A 19,669-nucleotide genomic window follows, 5' to 3' on the forward strand; every position below is an offset into this window, starting at 1 on the left:
TTAAATTTTTTAAAATAAATAGTAAATTAAATATTGTTTGCTTAAGAGCTGCTTAGTTTATTTTATAAAACTAAAATTTGCGCTATATAGCTATTTTTTATATTAATAAATTAGTTATTTTTCTATATTACCTGCGTAATCTATTTTATTATAAAAACTATAATTTATTATTTAATATATTCTTTAGCAGTTTAAATATATTTTTATATACTATTTTTTTTAACTTAAGCATTATTCTTTAAAAATGTAATCTAAAACTTAAAATTAGTAGTAAATGCTAAAAAATTTATAATATAAACAAATATATTATTACTATTGCTTTATATATAAGTTTAAAAGTCTGCAATTATTTATATATTAGTAGTAATTTTTATTTAATTATTAAGATAAAATTAGAACAAACGTAGTAATAGCTAGTTATTATTATTATTTTATTTTAAATAAAGTACTATATTTTTTTTTTAATTTATAATTTTTTTAAGCAATTTTTAGCGTAAGTAATAGCAGCATTTTTTAATATCTGCTTTATTATTATTTTTAAATATTTTAAATTAAACTTACTTTTTTTAAAAAATATTATACTGCACGCATAAGCCTTTTTTTTTAATTTTTATAAAATTATTATTTTATTTAAAGTTGCTTAAGTTATTATTAGGCTGCAATTTTACTAGTATTATACTTTAAGTTTTTTTTTAAATTTCTGCTTAATTTTTGCTTATACTAAAAAAGTTTAAAAGTATAATATAAAATTTAACTATTTTATTTTACTTAATTAAATAATTATATTAATTATAGCATGCTAAAGTTAGTAAAAATTTTTATTATTTATTAAGTTATAGTAATTAGTATTACGCGCGTTAATATTATACCTGCAATAATAATATAGTTTATATATAAATTTATTAAAGCTTACTTTAAAAAAAAGCTTAGTATAATATAAAAAATAAATTTAGTAAATTAAGTTAATTACTATATAATAAAATACTAAGCTACTAAATGCAAGATCCTAAGTTTAAATTAATATAGTTTAGTAAAGTAAGCGCTAAAAGCGCTAGCAAAAAGTTTAATTATATTAAGTTAGATATTATATAATTGTAGAGTAGTTATATAATAGAGGGGTAGAACCGTAATACTTTTATAGTAAAAAATAATTTTTAATTAATAATTTTAAAAAAGTTTAAAGCGTATAGTAATAAAAAAAAAATAAAAAAATAAATATATATTAAAGTAAGTAAGCTTTTTTAAAAGTGCTATAAATACTATAATAAAGCTAGGCATAATATATAAATATACAAGTAAAAAATAAAAGTAATTTTTAAATAAATTAGTTTATTATAATTTATTATTATAGTTTTTTATAGTACTGTACTATTATATATAGTACTAATTTTAGTAAAATTTTAGCAAAGTGCGTAGCTTGCCTAAGCGCGTAGCTCGCCTGTGTGATACGTTAGCTTAATTAGGGCATAGGCGCTTTGAAAATCCTCTTAAGCCTGCGACTGTCGTGTTGGTGATAATTCTAAAATGTTAAGGACGCGTTGTTTTGATCGGCTAATCTCCTGGCCGTTGCCCGCGCAGTCACGCTCCTGCCCCACCTACAAGTTCACAAGAACGAGTGCGATCGAGTCGCAAAGCCGGGAACGATGCTTACAGCGATGAATTCGATCGTCGTATTCTTCTGAAGTTGACAGACTAAACTAGAAACTGTTACCTCAGCTTCGTCCTGCAAGTCCCGTTCCCCAATTAGCGAAAAAGGCCGTATGTGCCGGAAATGTCCGCCGTTTTCTCTGGCACTTGACGCCTTTAGATATACTGGAATCCAACTATTGAGGTGACTGCTGGAAGGCAACGAGTTTACAAGTGCCACGCATCTACCATGCTTACTCATCAATTAGAAAGTTCCCTCGTTCGACTCTGAGAGTTGTTGGTCCCCATACAGATGTCCCACAAGATCTTGGACCCGCAAGTTATCGTCACGTTCTTGACATCCCCGGCCCTAATGGAGGAACCCATCCATCTGTAGTCAAGGGCGAGGCGCGCCAAATGTAGCCGCTGATGCCAGTCGATATCAACGAGAGACTCATCAATGATCGAGAGCCCAGTGACAATGTCAATACGCAGTACGAGGTGGGGGAGGTGGGAAAAGTAGAGAATTCCCCTGACTTTGTCACGAAGAGCCTTGATGTCGCTGTATTGCAGATACGGGACGTCGATGATAAACTCTTTCGCCTTGAACAAACGTCCAGGAAAGGCGATGATGTACTTCTTCTTGAAAAGCCAGCGCTTCTGGATTTCGTCATCGATCGTCTTGACCTCCTTTCGTATCTCGTGGTACACCTCTTCTTTGATCGTGCGACACGAAAGTACGAGTCCTTGGAGATCGCCGCATCGAATGTGGAGGGGCAAAAGGTATCTGTAGATCTCAAGGCGAACTTCGGCGGGGACGGTCAGTAGCCCGAGACGCTTCTTTTATAACCTCTTCTGCTCTTGAGCCATCTGACTTGGAATAGACGATGGGTATGTAGGGGTAGATAGACCATGTCGATGGTATTTTGATGCAACTACTTCTTCACCGTCTCCATCTTCGATTAATGTCTCAATAAGGAAGCCAGATGGTATGTTGACACAACGTCGATGCCAGGCAGATCTCCATGTATAGTGCATCAGCAGCGAGAGAGAACGGGAAGTGCTAACTTGTAGTTCCGAGAAAGTATTGTCATTATTTGAGTAAATGGGCACTGCAAATATTGACAGCTAACCGTGCTGGGGCGATTCTACTTACGCCTAGTCGTCCTAGTCGTGTGTTGTTGCCCCACCAACATCGGAACCGTTGCAACCCGAACGTAGCGCTGGCGATGTCGCAGTTACTGAGGATCGGTTGGTGAAGATGCGTGCTCGTCGCGGCCCACAGCTCGCTTGACGACCGTAGGAAGGTCGCTTGCGACTGGCGTTGTTTTTAATGAGGGATTAGGTGGAGTTGGCAGGGAAAGAGCGGGGCGTGCGGACTTGGTTTCATGTCTAACGCGGCAGGTGTTACTGGCTACAAACCACGACTTTTAATATGGATGCCATCATGCGCATCATCTGCCCGGCAGGCTGAGAATCGCATTCGAGATACCTCTCAACCCTTATCCTCTTCGTTCTCTACTTTCCCCCGGCGATTGGACTATGGCGAAGGCCGAAGGGGACTCCCTCGTCACGCTGCCGGCCGTTGCTGCCGCCATCTTGACCTACTGGATTGTCGCGACAGCCTACAACTTTCTCCGTGCTCCACAACCCCCAACAACGATACCATGGATGGGCTACGGCAAAGGCTGGCTCGCAGGTTTGCGCAACTACACTGCATTGAAAAAGAGCAAGGAATGGTTGCTTGCAGGCTATGACAAGTACAGCAGGAAGAACCAGATCTTCGTGCTACCTGCAACGCTTGGCATGCAGCCTGAGATTGTCATGCCTAGGACCCAGCTGAGTTGGATGTTTGACCAACCTGATCACATTCTCAGTACGAGCGAGGCACATTACGATTCTCTTCAGGGCGACTTTTCGTTTGTCAAGCCCATCATTTTGAAGGATCCGTATCATGAGCATGTGATTCACAAGAACCTGGTGCGCAATTTAAATGCGGTTCTTCCGAGTATGGAAGATGAGATACCACATGCCGTAGAAGCTGTATACGGCATGAATACGGAAGAGTTCATAAAGGTGGAAGCGCTGCAGTCCTTTATGAAGATGATTCCTGGGCTCACAAATCGCATGCTGGTCGGCAAATCGCTCTGTCGCGAGCAAAAGTTCTTGGACGCAGTACTAGCCTTTACGACAGACGTCATTCGAACGCAGGCGTTTATGTCCCTGCTTCCAAAGGCGCTGCATCCCATCCTCGGCAACTTGCTCAGCTTGCCCGTCAAGTACCACTACTGGCAATCTTCACAATGGACACTACCGCTGATCAAACGGCGCATTTCAGATATCACCAAGAAGGACGCTGGCGACCCTGATTATGATACTTGGAAGGAGCCGAGTGACTTTATTACTTGGAGCTATCGAACAGCTCAAGCCGAGGGACGTCGCGACGAGATGCAGCCTGACCGCATCGCTCAGCGCATCATGCCCATCAATTTTGCTAGCATCCATACCACATCTCTGACGGCCTACGAGACGTTGGGCAGCATTCTCTGGGCGGACGCAAGCGTCATCTCATCTCTACGTGAAGAGGCACACCGCATTTTCAAAGAGGAGGGAGGGTGGACCAAGCAGGGTCTCAGCCGAATGCACCGTATCGACTCTGCAATCCGAGAGTCTCAACGCGCCTCACCAATTGCGCTGACGTTCGTACATCGGAAGGTCGTCGCAAAAGAGGGTATTACTACTCCTGAAGGCATCCACCTTGCGCACGGGGTACTCCTCTCATGCCCATGGACGGCGCTAGCTGGCGATACCGATATCCACGAAAACTCGGAAGTCTTCGACGCCTTCCGATATTCACGCCCTAGGGAGGAGTTTGAGGCGATGAGTACAGAGGAAAAGGCAAATGTCAACGCATTGAAGTTGAAGCAGACAGGTCTCGTAACGACGGGCGTTCATCATCTACCGTTTGGTCATGGTAGGCACGCTTGGTAAGTTACCTGTGCTATCTGGTCTCCACGTGGCAGCGTCAATGCTAACTTCGTTAAGCCCAGGCCGCTTCTTCGTGTCGCATGAACTGAAGATGATTTTTGCACATCTGCTCCTCAACTACGACTTCAAGCCGCTCACTGAAAAGCCAAAGAAGATCTGGATGATAAGGTTCCAAATTCCGTTACCACTTCATGTCGAGGTCCGACGCCGGAAGAGCATATGGACGCCAGAAGATCGGACGTGAGGATCAGGTCACCCGCGCTGTGTTGTACTGTACATAGACCTAAACATGTGAGCTATAAAAATCAAAGACATGTGCTGCGTAATAGGGCGAAGAGTGTAGGATCTAATCTTGTTTCATATTGCTAACGGGAGATAAATCTAACAAAGTCTCACAGGAGACGAATGCACCCCGAAAGAGTCCTTTCTGTGCCCTTTTTCACCTCCCAACCGTGCTCAGCCATCTCCCAAGTTCAACTCCTAGTTGGGCTGGTTGGTCATACATGACAAGATGGCCCGCTTCCTCAATTGTGACAATTTCCTTCGCTTGCAGCGCTTTCCCAAGCCTCGCAGCGACCTCGACCGGTATCCAACTGTCCTGCGCACCCCAAATAATCTTGACAGGTATTTCCCGCCCAACCTCTGCATATCTTCCCTCGACTGCCTCAACGCTCCTTGAATTCGCCTGGCACAGTTGCCGAATGAAGCCCTTTTTCCCGCCATGCCTTAACCAAGGCGCTTTCAGCATCTGCATGATATCTTTTGGCAGCTCGGTGAAGGCCGCGTTGCGGATATATGCCTCTAGGATTCCCTCGAAGGACATATCGGGCAGCTGCTGAAAGTATTGGGGAAACTCCGCCACCGCCTCAAACAACGACTTCCCAAATGGTCCGAGAGCGACAACGTCAATAAGGCAGAGACTAGCGTATCGACAACCGTGTAGCAAATATGCGCGCAGACTCATTAGACCTGCATGATCATGCGCTACGACATGAGCTTTTTGGTCGCCCCACTTTCTTTCCCAGGACTTGAACAAGGCGGCGAAGACTTCGGATTGTCGTGCTAGATCGGCATCAAGCTCCGTGACGGTATCGGCCGGTTTGAAGCCTTTTTCTGATATTTCGCGCTCGAGTGGTGAGTCTCCAAAGCCGGGGTTGTCGAATAGGTACACGTGGAATTGTCGAGACAAGGCTAGGGCGAATGGCGTCCAGACGCGAGAAGACCAGGGCGTTCCGTGGATGAAGATAAGAGGTGGGGATTGCGCATCGCCTAGGGAGCGCCATTTGATATCGTAGCTGTGGGTTGAGTTCTCGTAGTGGAAGCTCTGGGTCAGAATGGTGGGATCGTTGGGGGTGCTTGAAGTCATTCTCAGGGAACTGCGCATTGCGTAGACTGGAGTAAGTGAAGGGTACGCCTGTTGGATTCAGGAAGAGGGAATATATATATACTGTTCCCTCGTCTGGCGTGTAGGACGGATTACCAATTGTTCGGGTTGGCTAGGGCGACCCGCATTCGTGCTTCAGAACACACGAATTAGATACTGAGCCCTTCAATTGAAACCATGTTATTCGTCGCTTCCAGAGCTAGGAGGCAACTCAACGTCATACTATTGTAGTTGACCTCGCCATGGGACTGAGGCAGCCGTGATGTCACGGCTGCTTTCAAATTAGCCAATGGGAGCGCTCGAGCGGAATCAGCAACCTCAACGCTTCGACCGAAGCAAACTGCAGCCACAAGAGGATTTCCAAAGTGCCTACGCCCTAGTTGCTTTATCGCTGGTTCCGTAAAAGTAATGTGAGTGCGGAGATGATTGTGATCACATTGATTCTTCCAGGATAGGTCGAGACAGCCGCCAACCATGGTTCCAAACCCAGACTGTAGCCAAAATGTCCTACCCGGCAGAAGCCAAACGGAGAACTACAAGAATAAATCCCGTTATATCGAACAGGTTGTTAGTATGCTGTTGAGTGTGCTGGCTATGACAAGGTGTCAGTTGATAGGGGGCCTTGGTGTAAAGACAAACACTGGCAATTCATCTCAACGCCCAGTAGTGCTTTTTCCTTTGAAAAACTACGGCTTAATGAGACAAGACGTGAGGTAAAAGATCGTGACTTGCACGCTTCACCATGCTCGACGACACTTTCGCGTACGTCTTCCAGTCTTTAATAACAAATATGCGCGCTCTTGCGACAGCATCATCGAGTTGTATTGTACTGTGACGAGATATGTATCAGGTATCTCCTCCAACCGCTTCTCTTTGTGCTTTCCGAACGTGTGTCGATATTCAGAGATCATGGGCGAGCCAGCTGTCATCCAGGCCTCCAATAAAGCTGTCTTTCTCCAGTCATGACAACCTCTCAATGATTCGAGTTCGGCGGCAGTTATTTCCTGTATCCTTCCAGGTACTTCTCCTTAGCTGGAATGCGTAATGACATCTACCGCTGGGCCTTGGGTGGGGACTTTAGAAGTGGGTTGTGGCCGGCCATCGTGTGAAATGCATCTCGAGACGAGTCCGCTCTTCGGCCGTGTTTGTTGAGACCCACGTATGTTATGGGGTGTAACAGCCGCAACGCCTGTGACGGAACGCGATGCGCACGCCTAAAAAAGTGTGTTGAAAGTAGCAGGGCATATCGCCCTCGAACAAGAGACAGTTAGCTACGATACATAACTTTAGCACTAACGGGACTGGATAATCAAGTTGATAGTGTAGAGTTAGAGTGCTATCAATCATCTGTTGCGTGCTCAGTCTGCTAGCTGACTAACATGTACATTAAGTAATGCCTCATTTGGGCTTTCTTAATCCAACTTTTGTTCGCTCCCCCGCCGTGCCGGGTGGCCTGTTTGATTCGAGGATACAATTTCTCCTATCTTTTGTTATTGCTACCCCGTACGAGTTTACATGGTACAATGCTGTGTTTAATTTGGGTGGCGCGTTATATATTGAGCAACGCTGGATGCACGCTCTTATTTTACCTCTCCTCGCCGTAAGGCCTTAAAACACCTAAGTTACATGTTAACGACGGCGCGGACCCTGACTGACTGAAAATGCACAACAGTAAGATTGGAGTCTCGGACATGAGAGGACTGATAGGTTCACATAGTACTTGCAATCTATTTTTGAGGCCTAACTGCCTGTCTATTTCGTAGTCTCAGCAACACTGGGGTAGCCCTGGACAAACATCCCTGCACCCCTACAAGGCGAAACGGAAGTCTGGATGCTCGTCACCCAATTCCTTCATGCTCTCGTCAAGCTCGACTGGCAACTCCGCCCTCCTGTGGTCTCGCTGCTTGTTCTCATGCTTGCATCCAAACCAAATCAAGGTAGCGGCAAAAGCTCCCATGCACGACAAACCGAGACCAGTGCTGAACCCGGTATGGAACTTCGGCGCTTCCTTGAACAAGAAGACATTGGAGCTAACGAATGCACCTGCTGTTCCAAAGTTGATGATGGCTGCAATAGCCACTGCCCGCTTGTACCCACTCGCGCAGTTGATGGATACCCAAATAATGGATATCGGCATTGCGAGGTAGCAGCCACATGCGATGAAAAACATGCCCATGTATCGTACCTTCGGGTTGGTAGGATATACGACTTCAACAATAAGACCTGAGGCAAGGACAGCCCAGCCCAACATGTAGAAGTAATAGCGACGCTGTAGATACTCGCTTGTGTAGGCGAAGACAACGGAGAAGACTGCGCCGACGAGATATACAGGGATGGTGTGGACTTGGGCTTGCGTCGCGGTATATCCGAGGCCTTTGAGAATGGTCGGCTGGAAATTCGCGAGGGAGTTTGCGTTCTCGGTGACACCAAGATTCATGGCAACGCTGAAGGCGATGTTAGTATCAGATCAGACGATGGGGGGCTGAAGGTATGTCTTACCCTGCCCAGATCTTCCAATCCTTGAGATAGTATAGAGCCTTCTTAAAGGTAATCTCGTCGTTCTCCACATGTCCTCCATCAGCCCTAACACGCGCAAGCATAAGCGATTTCTCTTCAGGCGACAGAAATTTGCAGTCTTCCGGAAATGGTGGAACAGCCGGAAAGCAAGCGATGCTAACGAAAATGGTGATGCAACCCTCGATGATAAAGATCCTATCGATCCAGTCAGTTAACTACCGCTTTGTATTTCCAGGAAAGCAAGACTCACCATCTCCAGGCACTGTAACCAGCAGTACCGTTCATCCTCGCGATCAGCGACGAGACGAATCCGTTGATGGCGCCGGCAATGATACCTGCGGTACAAAATAGGACGAAGCGGGTCAAATACTCCTTCTTAGTGTAGTACGCTCCAATCAAGTATGCGGCTCCAGAAATGTACGCAGCTTCAGCCATGCCTTCTAGCAAACGGCAGATGACAAGCTGCTCCCAGCGCTTCACGAGGCCGCAGCCGATGACGGTGATGCCCCAGCAGAACATCATATAACAGAGAGTCTTTGGTCCATACTTCTTGAACACGATCTGCAATGGAATACCAGCGACAAGGTATCCAAGGTTGAAAACCCAGACACAGATGTTGAACCGTTGGCCGACGAGATGCAGCTCCTTCTCCATGCCTTGGATCTTCGCATTTCCAATGTTGGCACTTGAGACGCACGTCAGCATGCAAGACATACAACGGGGATGGCTAGATCGTACCGATCGATGAAGTTCACGAGATACAGGATCCATAGTACCGGTAAGACCCGGAGATCGATCTTGCGCAATAACCGTTTCTCGGCAGCGTGGTCGAAGGGAGGCTCGAGGGTCGACGATGTAGAGGACACGGGAGCGTCATGGGCAAGAACGCCCTTCTCCATACGGTCTGAGTTGGCCATTGTGAGAGTGTGGGGAGCCAGGAGAGATGAGGATCGGCGGAGAGTCGGGTCTTCTAGCTGCACAGCAACACGGCGACACGATGTTGATCCTACAGCGAGTATTGCTCTAAAAAGCAACAAACGACAGCTGCAAAAGCAAAGAACACGAGGGATCACAAGTAGTAGTCGTTCAACGAGCAATATACTTTGCAGCGGAACACCGTAACCGACCGAGAGGCGTCTGGAACTTCAGAGATTAACTGCCGCAATCAAATCCCAATGGGCCCAAGGGATTCCACATGACTAGCCGCGGTGGTTCTTACGGGCGCCCCGCAGGAGAGCCTGCGGGCTGACGAGCTGCTGTCGTGTTCTCACGTCGACGGGTCGGCAAGCGTCCTCATTCAGCGCTAGTCTCCCGGTGGACCCTGGTGCGACCCAGATCTACGGGCCCGTTTGAAAGTTACGATCCTTCGGCAACGGCAGAACCTTCCGCGTGCGCCACGGCCCGTAAGATGAGAGGTTGGCCGCTGAGCGGTGTAGTTTATCTAAGCTTCTTTTTGTGGTTCGGCTCTTATTTGTCCGAAACAATTTCAAACCCACCTGGGCTTGTGGGGCGACAAGATCCGAGAGAGACGCAGACACAGACGCAGACGCGCGAGCAAATCGTGGCAAGCTGCCGCGTGCATAGCAAGCGAGGGTACCCAAGATCGAGATGCAATATAAGAGACGATTGGATAAGCAGGGAACGAGGTTGCAATTATAAATGACTCCATGTGGGATCTCGCACCGTCAGGTCTTTCTCGCACAGGTTCCCACATGTAGCTTATGGATCAGACCACTCACCCCCACTGAGACGATACACGCTTTGATCCTAAGGACCGAAAAACAAATCCGTCTCCCAGTTTTCGCTAGTCTCATTCGCCTTTTCTGCCACGCTAGGGGAAGCATCCCGTCTTTGAATACGGGGTCGCACCGCGGTGGCGCACAACCCTGTCAATTTTAACGTCCTGATTTGTGCTTTATATATATGGGCCGTGTATGCATGTATGCGGCACAGCTGAGACCAAACAGTCATCTCGCTCCATCAGCGTTCTGGTTGCTCTAAGCGACATTCTGGGTCCCCCTGATACGTTACCAGCTGGAAAAAACTTGATTGAAGTACCGGATTGGACCCGAAGAAATCTCCCAACAATCCTTACGATGGGCCCACGGAGACGGCAGAGGCTGGGCACATGTAAATGCCCGGATAGCTACCGAGCGACGCAGGTTCGAGGCGTGAAAAGAAAACTTCCTGTCCAACCGAGCCCGTGCCGTGGTGCCGTCGTAGTAGGATCATTAAACTTCGGGAGAAATCATGCTACGGTTCGTGTTATCGAATGAGCCCGTACTCGGTTTGATGTATAGCAAACGCTGGTTTGGTACATGGTACACTGAAAATGACTCTCCGTCAAAACACAGCGATCTCCCATCAGTTCACCTTCTAGCGTTAGATTCACGGCTTCTTCAGGGCCCCCGTTCAATCCACCGTTGTAACGCTCCGTTTTTTCAGTCAAGATTCACAGAGTGAACCTACGGGCAGCTTGGATCGTCGACACACTATGATCTTCGAGGCGTATCCTGAGGAGCAAAGGGATCTACGATGGGTCACTATCTCACTCGCCACGCTCTCGTCCCTTCTGTTACTGTTCAGAATTGTAACCACAATCAGAAATAGGGGATGGCTGGGTTTGGAAGATGTCTTTGTTATAGCGTCCAATGTAAGATTCAGACACACATCGCTGAGCCTCGCTGACGAAGAATAGCTTTTCCTCATATTGTTCGCGGCCTTTGTCTTCAAAGCAACGACTTATGGATTTGGAATGCGAGTGGTTGACATTAAAAGGACAGGAGGCAATGTCACAACAGCGATGAAGGTTAGTTCAACACCAAAGTCCTTATTTTCCGCACTTTATCACAGTCATTGGACCCTTGAATTGGAATCTCGCGATGGAAATCATCCTTACACCCCCCAAAAGCACTTTGAATGCTCTTATCGTCATCTTTCGAAACCCCTTCACCGTTGAACTTCTCTATGCAGTATCTGAATCACATACTGACAACATAAACACAGTTCTTCTGGTTGACTCAGTCCTTTTACACGCTCACCAACGGTCTAAACAAGATGGCTTTCCTAGCCTTGTATTACCGCATCTTCCCCATGAAGCGCTTTCGTCAAGCGTGCATCTTCTTGATGGCGGTATCCATTGGATGGACTGTATCGTTTCTGTTCGTTTGCATCTTTCAGTGTACACCCATAAATCGTGTGTACAACAGGAAGATACCAGGAACATGTATTAATTTTTTCTGGCATCGGTAAGTTTGACTTCTTCCTGATACCTGAGTTCACTTCGGCATCAACCTTGGGTTGCTAGAACTACGCGAAGTGAGATGGAGCAACCACTGACTCAATTTCCAGATGGACCAACGCGATCCTCAACATCTTAACCGATTGCTCCATCTTCATCCTCCCTATGCCTGTCATCTATCGCCTGAACATGTCGACCGGCTCGCGCATAGGCCTCGTTGTGCTCTTCTCCATGGGCTTCTTCATCTGCCTGACGACGGCGCTCCGCATGGCCACGCTCCCCTTAACCCTCAGAACCAAGGAACCGACCTACGAATCGGCGCCTACGAACCTATGGAGTTTCATTGAAGCCGCTGTAGGCGTCATCTGCGCGTGCCTGATTAGCCTACGGAAGAGCATCAGTTCAATATGGCCTAAGAAGTGGCGTAGTCACAAGGGAACGTCCGGACAGTACCATCAGTATGGGGTCGAGGGATCGAGTGGACAGGGCTTAGGGGCGTCGCGGCCACGAAACAAGACTGCGAATGGTAATACCTATCCTATGGGCGATGTAAAGACTGGAGGGAGGGGTAGGCCTGATACGTATGCGTCGATCAGTCCGAGTGAGAGCCAGGAGCGCATCATCGAGGGCGCAAAAACGTCGGCGCATGTTACGACGACAAGCAGGAGCAGAAGTGGAAGTGCAAGTGGAAGCGAAGATATAGCGATGCAGGGCATCAAAGTCACAACGGATGTCAAGGTGGTGAGGGAGTGAAGTGGAGTGTTAGGGCTTCAAATGATAGCAAATCGAGCCGTTGTGTGCTCGTAAGTTGCATGTATGATTAACGGCCACTTATCCCATACATTTTCTAGAAAATATCCAAATCATGCTAAACATGCCGACGCAAGCTTCAGTGCGAAACTCGCATCACTGTGTCCAAGCTCACACATTTGAGTCGCCTAGTGGCAACCACGTTGCTACGTCCCACGACTCGTTCGAAGATTCTACTCACACTAACGCGTCCTTTTTTTACCAGTATTCCGCAAGCGAAGAAGGGGCGAATATTCACGCACGAAATCAGCGATTGTCCGTAATCACACCACGGAATGCCAGTGTTGCGTCCTAAGCGCCGCCCGCGCCGCCCCACTCGCGGGGCTAGAACCTACGTACATTTGCGTTTGCACTTGTCAGGATAGCCTTCCAGCCGCATACACATATTTAGCGCAAACCTGGATTTACGGGTACTAGCTTTGATCGTTTGGTCCCTTCAAAGTCAAACTTCCTCGCCGCCTTCAGCCGTTCCTCCCACTCACTACCACACACTCTATAAAGAGAAATGTCTGATACTCCGTCTCATGCACAGAAAACCCCCACCCTCGCCATAATTGGCGGGGGCATTGCCGGCCTTACCCTCACCATCGCCCTCCTCAAGCATGCACCTTCCATCCCTATCACCCTCTATGAATCTGCTTCTGCATTCGGCGAGATCGGCGCTGGCGTTGGATTCGAGCCTGTCATGGTGCGCACAATGGGCCTTATTGACCCGCGCATCGCCGCCGCATTTGAGAAATGCTCCCGAGGCAATACCGTGACGGACCCACCAAAGTGGTTTACGGTGCGCGTAGGGGATCAGAGGAAGATTGTCGGTGACGAAAAGGATGGTGTTGTGCTGGAAAAGAGTGGTGAGAATAAGAAGGTGCGATTAGGCGAAGAGATTTTTACTATCCCGGCACACAGGGGGCCAAGAGGTGGTATTCATCGGGCACACTTTTTGGATGAGTTGGTTAAATTAGTTCCTGATGGCATTGCGCAATTTCGAAAGAAATTGGCTCATGTCACGGAAGCGGAGGATGGCTCAGGTAGGTTTCTATATTTCCACATCCTCTCGAAAGATATGCGATTGACATCTATCCCAAGGTGACGCAGTCTTGCACTTCGCCGACGGCTCAACCGCGCAGCATAGCGCAGTGCTAGGCTGCGATGGAATCAAGTCACGCACGCGGTCGCTCGTGCTTGGCAACTCAGACTCGACGGCTGCTGTGTTCTCCGGGAAGTACGTTTATCGGGGGTTGATTCCAATGACCAAGGCAATCGAGATCATGGGGGAAGATCAGCCAAAGACGCCGCAGATGTACGTTGGGTATCATGGGCATGTGCTTACGTTTCCGATTGCAAACGGGACGATTCTGAATGGTACCATCACTCCCTGACCCCTTCCCCCGCATATACATACTAAATATCTCCTAGTCGTAGCTTTCTCCTCGAGGCCCACCTGGACTGATCCCAACTGGGTAGTCCAGACATCCCGAGAAGACATGCTCGAGGATTATAAGCACTGGAGCCCTATGGTGCGCTCCATCATGGTGAACCTGCAGTCTTTTGACATCTGGGCACTCTTCAATCATCTCCCCGCACCAATTTACTATCGCAGCAGCCCTCTGATATGTCTCGTTGGTGACGCCGCGCACGCCACGACACCGCACCAAGGCGCGGGTGCGGGCATGTGCATCGAGGACGTCTACATTCTCAGCGAACTACTCTCACAATGCAAGTCCAAGACCGATCTCGAAGAAGCTTTCCGCGCATACGACGCGGTAAGAAGACCACGGAGCCAGAAGCTAGTCAAGACCAGCAGAGAAGCGGGGATGTTGTGGGAGTTTGAAGGGGAAGGTGTAGGTGATGACTTAGAGGCCTTGGAGCGTAATGCGACAACGAGGATGGCTTGGCTTTGGGATCATGACATCTCCACTGATTTACAGAAAGCAAGAGCTATCATTGAAGAAAAGATATCGAGCTGATTCTTCCAAGCGTAATTATATCCTACTTGAAATATATAAAAGTCTGTTGATATCCGCAATGGAAGAAATTCCAGATGAACAGCAATCTCATCATGTTCGATACCTTTAGGATCTCAACAACTAGGGAAAGTGAAAAGCGAACAAGCCAGCACAAACAGCCGGGTTAATCTTATACGTTACTAGGTTTGACTTGCTTCTCTTTTTTCGGCTTCTCCTTTCTTGAAGCTCTCCTCCACTCCATACCCACCGCTCCGAGCGAACTCAAGCAAGCAAGAATAAGCCCTATCCTGAACGTGTCAATAATAGCGCTGTTGTATGCGTGTAGGACTAATGGATACTCTTCAGGCTTAACGACGTCCTTGAAACCCGTCGCACCTGCGGAGGTTATGGCTTCGATGTTAACATCCGGGGCCATGGTAGTCAAACTTTTGATGAGGCGTGTGAAAAATACATTATTGGCAGCCGAGATGAAGATCGTGCCTCCCAGGTTCTGTACGAATACCATGAGAGCTGTGCCGATGGCGACCTCAGTGTTTCCGAGAACGGTTTGCGCGGCAGTAATGCCTTGTTGATATCCCAACCCGCCTCCGATGCCGTAGATAATTTGGTAGCCGATCCATTTGGCTGAGCTAGAGTTGACTTCGAGGGTTGTAAGAAGGCCCGCACCAATGGAAGTCAGCACTATGGAGGCCCACATCAAGGGGATGTAGTACCCTGTCATGGTGACGAAGATACCGCCCAGAACCACGAAAAGAGTTTGCGCGAGCAGAATGGGCAGTGTTTGAATACCCGATTGTAGAGCGGAGCTTCCACGGACGCCTTGGAACCAGATAGGAAGGAAGTAGACGAGAGTAAGGAAGTGCGAGCCAACCAAAAACATGTACAGCATGCCAAAGATCATAGAACGCTGCTTTATAACGCTTGTGGGAATGGTAGCATTTTCGCCACCAAAGAACTGAAGCGCCATGAAGGCGATGAGAAGGAGACCAAAGACGACGTAGAGGGCAATAACCCGGCCGCTCGAGAAAGCGAATGTAGTTCCTCCCAATTGGAGTGCAAGCAGGAGACAAGTTATCGAAGCCAGGAAGAAAGTCGCCCCGAATGGATCGAACTTCGCAAACTTTCTCCAAAGGGAAGTCGAGGTGTTGGCGACCGGTGTAGGTGGCTTTGGAGTATGCAGGAAGAATAATAGTGCTGCTAGTGTGACTCCCCCAATTGGTAGATTGATATAAAAGCACCATCTCCAGGAAACACGAGAGGTGAAGGCTCCACCGATTAATGGCGCAGCGACAGAGGCGATACCAAACATACCCACAATCATGCCCGAGTATGCTGCTCGCCTTTCCGGTTGGACCACGTATATGATCGCGATGAGCGCTAAACTATCATTACTATATTGCAAAATGATGTAGAACCGATAACGTACAGCCGGAAAACGTTCCTGCAGCACCAACGCCAGCTACAGCGCGGCCAAATATGAAAACCGGGCTGTTTGGAGCAACCGCGCAGATTAGGGATCCGACCTCAAAGATGGCCACGGCGCCAAAGTAGATCCATTTAACCGGGTAAAGAGTATATAGCTTCCCATACAGCAACTGAAAAGCGCAGTTGGTGAGAAAGTAGGCGGAGACATACCAACCGACGTCCTGAAGTGCATGGAAACGTTCTGAAATGACTGGAATAGCCGTGGCAATTATCGTAGTGTCTAGTGCTACTAGAAAGTTGCACGAGCAGAGCGACAACATAATCACAACGAGCTTGATTCCGTCCAAGTACGTGTTCTTCTCTGTAGCAGCAGGATTCTGGTGTTCCGAGACGCTGGCAATGGTCTCCGAAGGAAAAGATGTGAAGGTTTTATCCTCCCGCAAGGAAGCTTTACGTGATGGTCCTTCTTCCATGGCGGCGATAGGAAGAGTCGATGCTGTGTTGTCGTGACCTAGAGGAGGAGGTTTTTTAAGATAAACGCTAAAAGCACGGGCACTTGACGGTTCCATGAGAAAGGAAATCTAGCACTTATATAAGGGCTTACAAGCACTAACCTCTAATAAAACCTTTGCGCTAGGAGAGATAGTGAGATATGCGGGTTTGAACGCTCCTCCGCGGTGCTTGGCATTGTCGTTCTTGTGCCCGAAGCAAGAGACCTTTCTTTCACACGACGTCGAGTACAAAAACTTCAAGGATCTGGGCAGACTACTTGGTGAGAACTACCAACTCACTGAAACGAAGCCTGTGAATTATAGAGCTCTAGAAGCTAGCCTATCTTGATATTCTTGAGATTATAGTTTACAATGCTTAAAAAGAGAAACTTCTCATCCTGGAACCCAAGATTTACTTCAAATCGCACGTTTATTACTCATCTAGTCTTAGGCAATGTGAAAAACAATTCCAGTGCTCGATGTGGTAAAGGCTCCTCTCTCCCTAAGCCCTGGGAATAGAACTATTACGGCTAAGCGGTGTACATGTGCGTCTACGGTTAAAAAGTTGCGTGTTTACTTGCTCTCGGGGTTGCATGGTAGTAATATTGGGACGCGCTGGAATAGGGTCTCTGTTACTAAAAGGATATAGTTACGTAGACTGCAACTTTTAACGATGCTTGTCACGTCGGGTGAGGTTCAGGCTGATGGCGGGGTGTGCGCATTCGTCCGCCGCGGCGGAACGGGACTTCACCATTACCGGTACCTTAGTAAGCCTTCGTAACAACCTCGACCGCGGCGTTCAGTCTTCCAAAATCCACCGCAGCTTCCCATTTTCCAAACAGAAGCTGAAATCTGCCAATCTTCAATGCCGCTCAGCGTTACTAGTCGTTAGGCTCCACCAGTAGAGCGTTTCGCTTCACTTTCAGTCTCGTTGCGCGTGTTGGTCTCCCTTTGTTTTATATTAATCCTACCAATGAGATACCCGAGCTTCGAAAGAGAGGGAGAAAGCCCACCGAGGCTCAAGAAAAGGAAAATCCGTAGGGGCACGAAGAGCTGCTGGGAGTGTAAGCGCCGGAAGGTTAGGTGTACTTTTGTCGCCTCAACTGAGACTAGCTGTGATGGCTGCAAGAGCCGGCAAACTTTGTGTATCGGCCAGGAAATGGATTATCTCGAGAGGGAGGTGGACGACAGCAAGGCAGGCAGCCTAAACCTAGAAGAAGCGTTGGTCGAACAACTAGCTAAGCAAGCTAAGACTAATTCGCCGGGTTTGGTGACCCATCAGCCGCAAAATGCAAAAGTACCGAAGATGGTAAGCCAGCCGAACGCGGAGCCTTTACGTATTTATCGTAGCTCACGACAGAAAAGTGTAGCATCAGCAACAACTCACGTCACGCGGCAACTGCCTCTCCCGATTTACTAACCCCTAGTACCCGACCAAACTTAGACTTGCTTTATCATGCCAATAGTAGCCACGATGAATTGTGTGGCGCCCTTCTTGCTGCTTGGCCGACTCAGCGTGAGCTGGATTTGATGACAAGCATCACTGTCGGAACCCCAATGCTTTTCCACGGTACGGTATGCTTACCATACTCGAGTCTCCTGAGCAACGATACGGCTTCACCACGCGAAATGCTACAGCTGCCTCCACCAGGGTCTCATCCGGTTTTGCTAGCCCGTAAACTCTTACTACTAGGTTCCTTCTTGCAAGGCATTCCGCCAGAGTCCGGGAAATTCCTTAGTGAAACATGCCCAAACTACCGTGAAGTCATGTCTCACATGGTCGAGACATCAAGCAGACTGGTTACTAGCAACGACGACCTCGTTGCTTCGATCGAGGGCATTGAATGCATTATGATCGAAAGCATGTATCGAAACAACGGTGGCAAGCTTCGTCAGGCGTGGCTTACAAACCGACGGGCCATGGGCATGGCACAAATGATTGGGCTACCACTAGGCAAACTCCCGTCGCCCACTTTGCTTGACGTCCAGACCCGAGAACGTGTCAACCCAGAGTACATGTGGACTCGTCTGGTCATGTCAGACCGCTACCTCTCGCTTACTCTCGGCTTACCGCAGGGCTCTCAAGAAAGTCCATTTGCTACTCCGCAAGCTCTGAAGGGCTGTGCGCCGATGGATCGCATGGAGCGAATCGAGGCAGCAGTCGGAGGGCTCATTATCCAGCGAAACAGCCAAGACTTGCTCAACCTTAAAGCTACACACGAAATAGATAAGCAACTTCAGGATGCTGCCGCCTCGATGCCAGCCAAGTGGTGGCTATTTCCTAATGTGGCGTCTCTTTCCGGTTTTGACGCAAACGCATTTAGCGAGACGTTCCGCATTATGACTCAGTTTACGCACTTTCACCTACTCGTACAGCTGCACCTACCGTACTTGCTGCAATCCTCCGGGGACAGGAAATACGATTATAGCAAGATTACTGCTGTGAATGCTAGTCGAGAGATACTCTCACGCTTCGTGGCTTTCCGCGGGTTGGACATTATCGCTGCTTACTGTCGCGGTGTCGATTTTATTGTCTTCATTGCAAGCACAACTTTATGTCTCGCCCATATCGATGCATCCCGCCAGCTTAGAAACAGCTTGGACAACGCAATAAGCGCCCTTTCATTTCTCGCCCACCAGCGCCTCGGCGATCGTGGTCTACTGGAACGTATACTCCAGATCATGGAAGAGATGACTCGGACCGATAGCGATCCCATAGCAAGCAGAATTGCTAGCATGCTGCAGCGATTGCTTGATATCGAAGTTGCCGCTGCAAACGGCGACTCCTACAATGCTAGTATGTCCTTCGATCTTGGTGATCAGGCAGTTTCAAAGGGCGACAATACGACAGAGGATGGTGATAAGATGAGTATCACCATCAGTGTGCCATCTTTGGGGAATATCAGAATTGAGTCGCAAGCAAGGGCAATAGCAACAGATAAAGACTTTCTAGCTTTGATGGAAGACCCTTTCGACGTCCAAAGCTTACTGTTCCCTGAGCCGATAGCAGGCACAGCTGACTGGGCGTTACAGGGCGTGGATTATGCCTTCTTTGACACTCTCAATCATGGCACTGAGAACTCACTCACAACTAGAGAGGAACTTGGAATGTGGTGAGGATTGGAGTTGGCAGATTAAGCCAAAAAAAAAGTATTTTACCGAAACTACGCAATTTATCCTAGTTTCGGCCATATTCAAGCACTATTTTTGGCATACTCAA

At 47.9% G+C, this 19,669-nt stretch overlaps 8 protein-coding genes across 8 annotated transcripts; 5 read left to right on the forward strand and 3 right to left on the reverse strand.

Moving 5' to 3' along the window:
• Window positions 1–2,055: 2,055 nt before the first annotated feature.
• K460DRAFT_353194 (uncharacterized protein) lies at window positions 2,056–2,700 on the forward strand (the record flags this gene model as incomplete). Its single annotated transcript, XM_040931700.1, has 3 exons — window positions 2,056–2,446; window positions 2,526–2,615; window positions 2,660–2,700. 3 exons carry the CDS (start codon window positions 2,056–2,058, stop codon window positions 2,698–2,700), a joined length of 522 nt encoding a protein of 173 aa, XP_040790740.1.
• A 468-nt stretch (window positions 2,701–3,168) lies between these two features.
• K460DRAFT_403474 (cytochrome P450) lies at window positions 3,169–4,858 on the forward strand (the record flags this gene model as incomplete). The annotated part of the gene is made up of 2 exons (XM_040936635.1): window positions 3,169–4,613; window positions 4,672–4,858. 2 exons carry the CDS (start codon window positions 3,169–3,171, stop codon window positions 4,856–4,858), a joined length of 1,632 nt encoding a protein of 543 aa, XP_040790741.1.
• A 195-nt stretch (window positions 4,859–5,053) lies between these two features.
• Window positions 5,054–5,980, reverse strand: K460DRAFT_276133 (alpha/beta-hydrolase; the record flags this gene model as incomplete). Its single annotated transcript, XM_040928091.1, has 1 exon — window positions 5,054–5,980. The coding sequence occupies one exon, from the start codon at window positions 5,978–5,980 to the stop codon at window positions 5,054–5,056; it is 927 nt and encodes a 308-aa protein (XP_040790742.1).
• Window positions 5,981–7,424: 1,444 nt separating this feature from the next.
• On the reverse strand, window positions 7,425–9,644 carry K460DRAFT_364148 (MFS general substrate transporter). The gene is made up of 4 exons (XM_040932953.1): window positions 9,254–9,644; window positions 8,766–9,200; window positions 8,498–8,710; window positions 7,425–8,442 (listed from the first exon to the last, which is right to left on the reverse strand). Exons 1-4 carry the CDS (start codon window positions 9,430–9,432, stop codon window positions 7,806–7,808), a joined length of 1,464 nt encoding a protein of 487 aa, XP_040790743.1. The 5' UTR covers window positions 9,433–9,644; the 3' UTR covers window positions 7,425–7,805.
• Window positions 9,645–10,766: 1,122 nt separating this feature from the next.
• Window positions 10,767–12,624, forward strand: K460DRAFT_364149 (uncharacterized protein). Its single transcript, XM_040932954.1, has 4 exons — window positions 10,767–11,168; window positions 11,214–11,324; window positions 11,522–11,763; window positions 11,867–12,624. The coding sequence occupies exons 1-4, from the start codon at window positions 11,010–11,012 to the stop codon at window positions 12,507–12,509; spliced, it is 1,155 nt and encodes a 384-aa protein (XP_040790744.1). The 5' UTR covers window positions 10,767–11,009; the 3' UTR covers window positions 12,510–12,624.
• A 322-nt stretch (window positions 12,625–12,946) lies between these two features.
• K460DRAFT_384355 (salicylate 1-hydroxylase-like protein) lies at window positions 12,947–14,814 on the forward strand. The gene is made up of 3 exons (XM_040935494.1): window positions 12,947–13,594; window positions 13,653–13,928; window positions 13,983–14,814. Exons 1-3 carry the CDS (start codon window positions 13,072–13,074, stop codon window positions 14,531–14,533), a joined length of 1,350 nt encoding a protein of 449 aa, XP_040790745.1. The 5' UTR covers window positions 12,947–13,071; the 3' UTR covers window positions 14,534–14,814.
• K460DRAFT_308149 (MFS general substrate transporter) lies at window positions 14,748–16,356 on the reverse strand (the record flags this gene model as incomplete). Its single annotated transcript, XM_040930096.1, has 2 exons — window positions 15,960–16,356; window positions 14,748–15,910 (listed from the first exon to the last, which is right to left on the reverse strand). Coding segments are annotated over exons 1-2 (1,482 nt in total), but the record flags the coding sequence as incomplete, so codon positions are not given.
• A 921-nt stretch (window positions 16,357–17,277) lies between these two features.
• On the forward strand, window positions 17,278–19,610 carry K460DRAFT_333952 (uncharacterized protein). Its single transcript, XM_040930897.1, has 2 exons — window positions 17,278–17,758; window positions 17,815–19,610. Exons 1-2 carry the CDS (start codon window positions 17,423–17,425, stop codon window positions 19,564–19,566), a joined length of 2,088 nt encoding a protein of 695 aa, XP_040790747.1. The 5' UTR covers window positions 17,278–17,422; the 3' UTR covers window positions 19,567–19,610.
• The last annotated feature ends 59 nt before the right edge of the window (window positions 19,611–19,669 follow it).

This window comes from Cucurbitaria berberidis (assembly GCF_010015615.1).
Source record: "Cucurbitaria berberidis CBS 394.84 unplaced genomic scaffold K460scaffold_2, whole genome shotgun sequence".
NCBI classification, from domain to species: Eukaryota; Fungi; Ascomycota; class Dothideomycetes; order Pleosporales; family Cucurbitariaceae; genus Cucurbitaria; species Cucurbitaria berberidis.

What these genes read in the sequence shown, in the direction of transcription:
- K460DRAFT_364148 (XM_040932953.1), bottom strand. Translation starts at nt 9,432, where the DNA reads ATGGCCAACTCAGACCGTATGGAGAAGGGCGTTCTTGCCCATGACGCT. An exon ending in GGTTACAGTGCCTGGAGATG is followed by an intron (nt 8,711 to 8,765) that starts GTGAGTCTTGCT and finishes CTGGATCGATAG; the next exon opens with GATCTTTATCATCGAGGGTT. An exon ending in GATTGGAAGATCTGGGCAGG is followed by an intron (nt 8,443 to 8,497) that starts GTAAGACATACC and finishes CATCGCCTTCAG; the next exon opens with CGTTGCCATGAATCTTGGTG.
- K460DRAFT_364149 (XM_040932954.1), top strand. Translation starts at nt 11,010, where the DNA reads ATGATCTTCGAGGCGTATCCTGAGGAGCAAAGGGATCTACGATGGGTC. An exon ending in ATGTCACAACAGCGATGAAG is followed by an intron (nt 11,325 to 11,521) that starts GTTAGTTCAACA and finishes ACATAAACACAG; the next exon opens with TTCTTCTGGTTGACTCAGTC. An exon ending in ATTAATTTTTTCTGGCATCG is followed by an intron (nt 11,764 to 11,866) that starts GTAAGTTTGACT and finishes CTCAATTTCCAG; the next exon opens with ATGGACCAACGCGATCCTCA.
- K460DRAFT_384355 (XM_040935494.1), top strand. Translation starts at nt 13,072, where the DNA reads ATGTCTGATACTCCGTCTCATGCACAGAAAACCCCCACCCTCGCCATA. An exon ending in GGAAGCGGAGGATGGCTCAG is followed by an intron (nt 13,595 to 13,652) that starts GTAGGTTTCTAT and finishes ATCTATCCCAAG; the next exon opens with GTGACGCAGTCTTGCACTTC. An exon ending in AAACGGGACGATTCTGAATG is followed by an intron (nt 13,929 to 13,982) that starts GTACCATCACTC and finishes AATATCTCCTAG; the next exon opens with TCGTAGCTTTCTCCTCGAGG.
- K460DRAFT_333952 (XM_040930897.1), top strand. Translation starts at nt 17,423, where the DNA reads ATGAGATACCCGAGCTTCGAAAGAGAGGGAGAAAGCCCACCGAGGCTC. An exon ending in ATGCAAAAGTACCGAAGATG is followed by an intron (nt 17,759 to 17,814) that starts GTAAGCCAGCCG and finishes ACGACAGAAAAG; the next exon opens with TGTAGCATCAGCAACAACTC.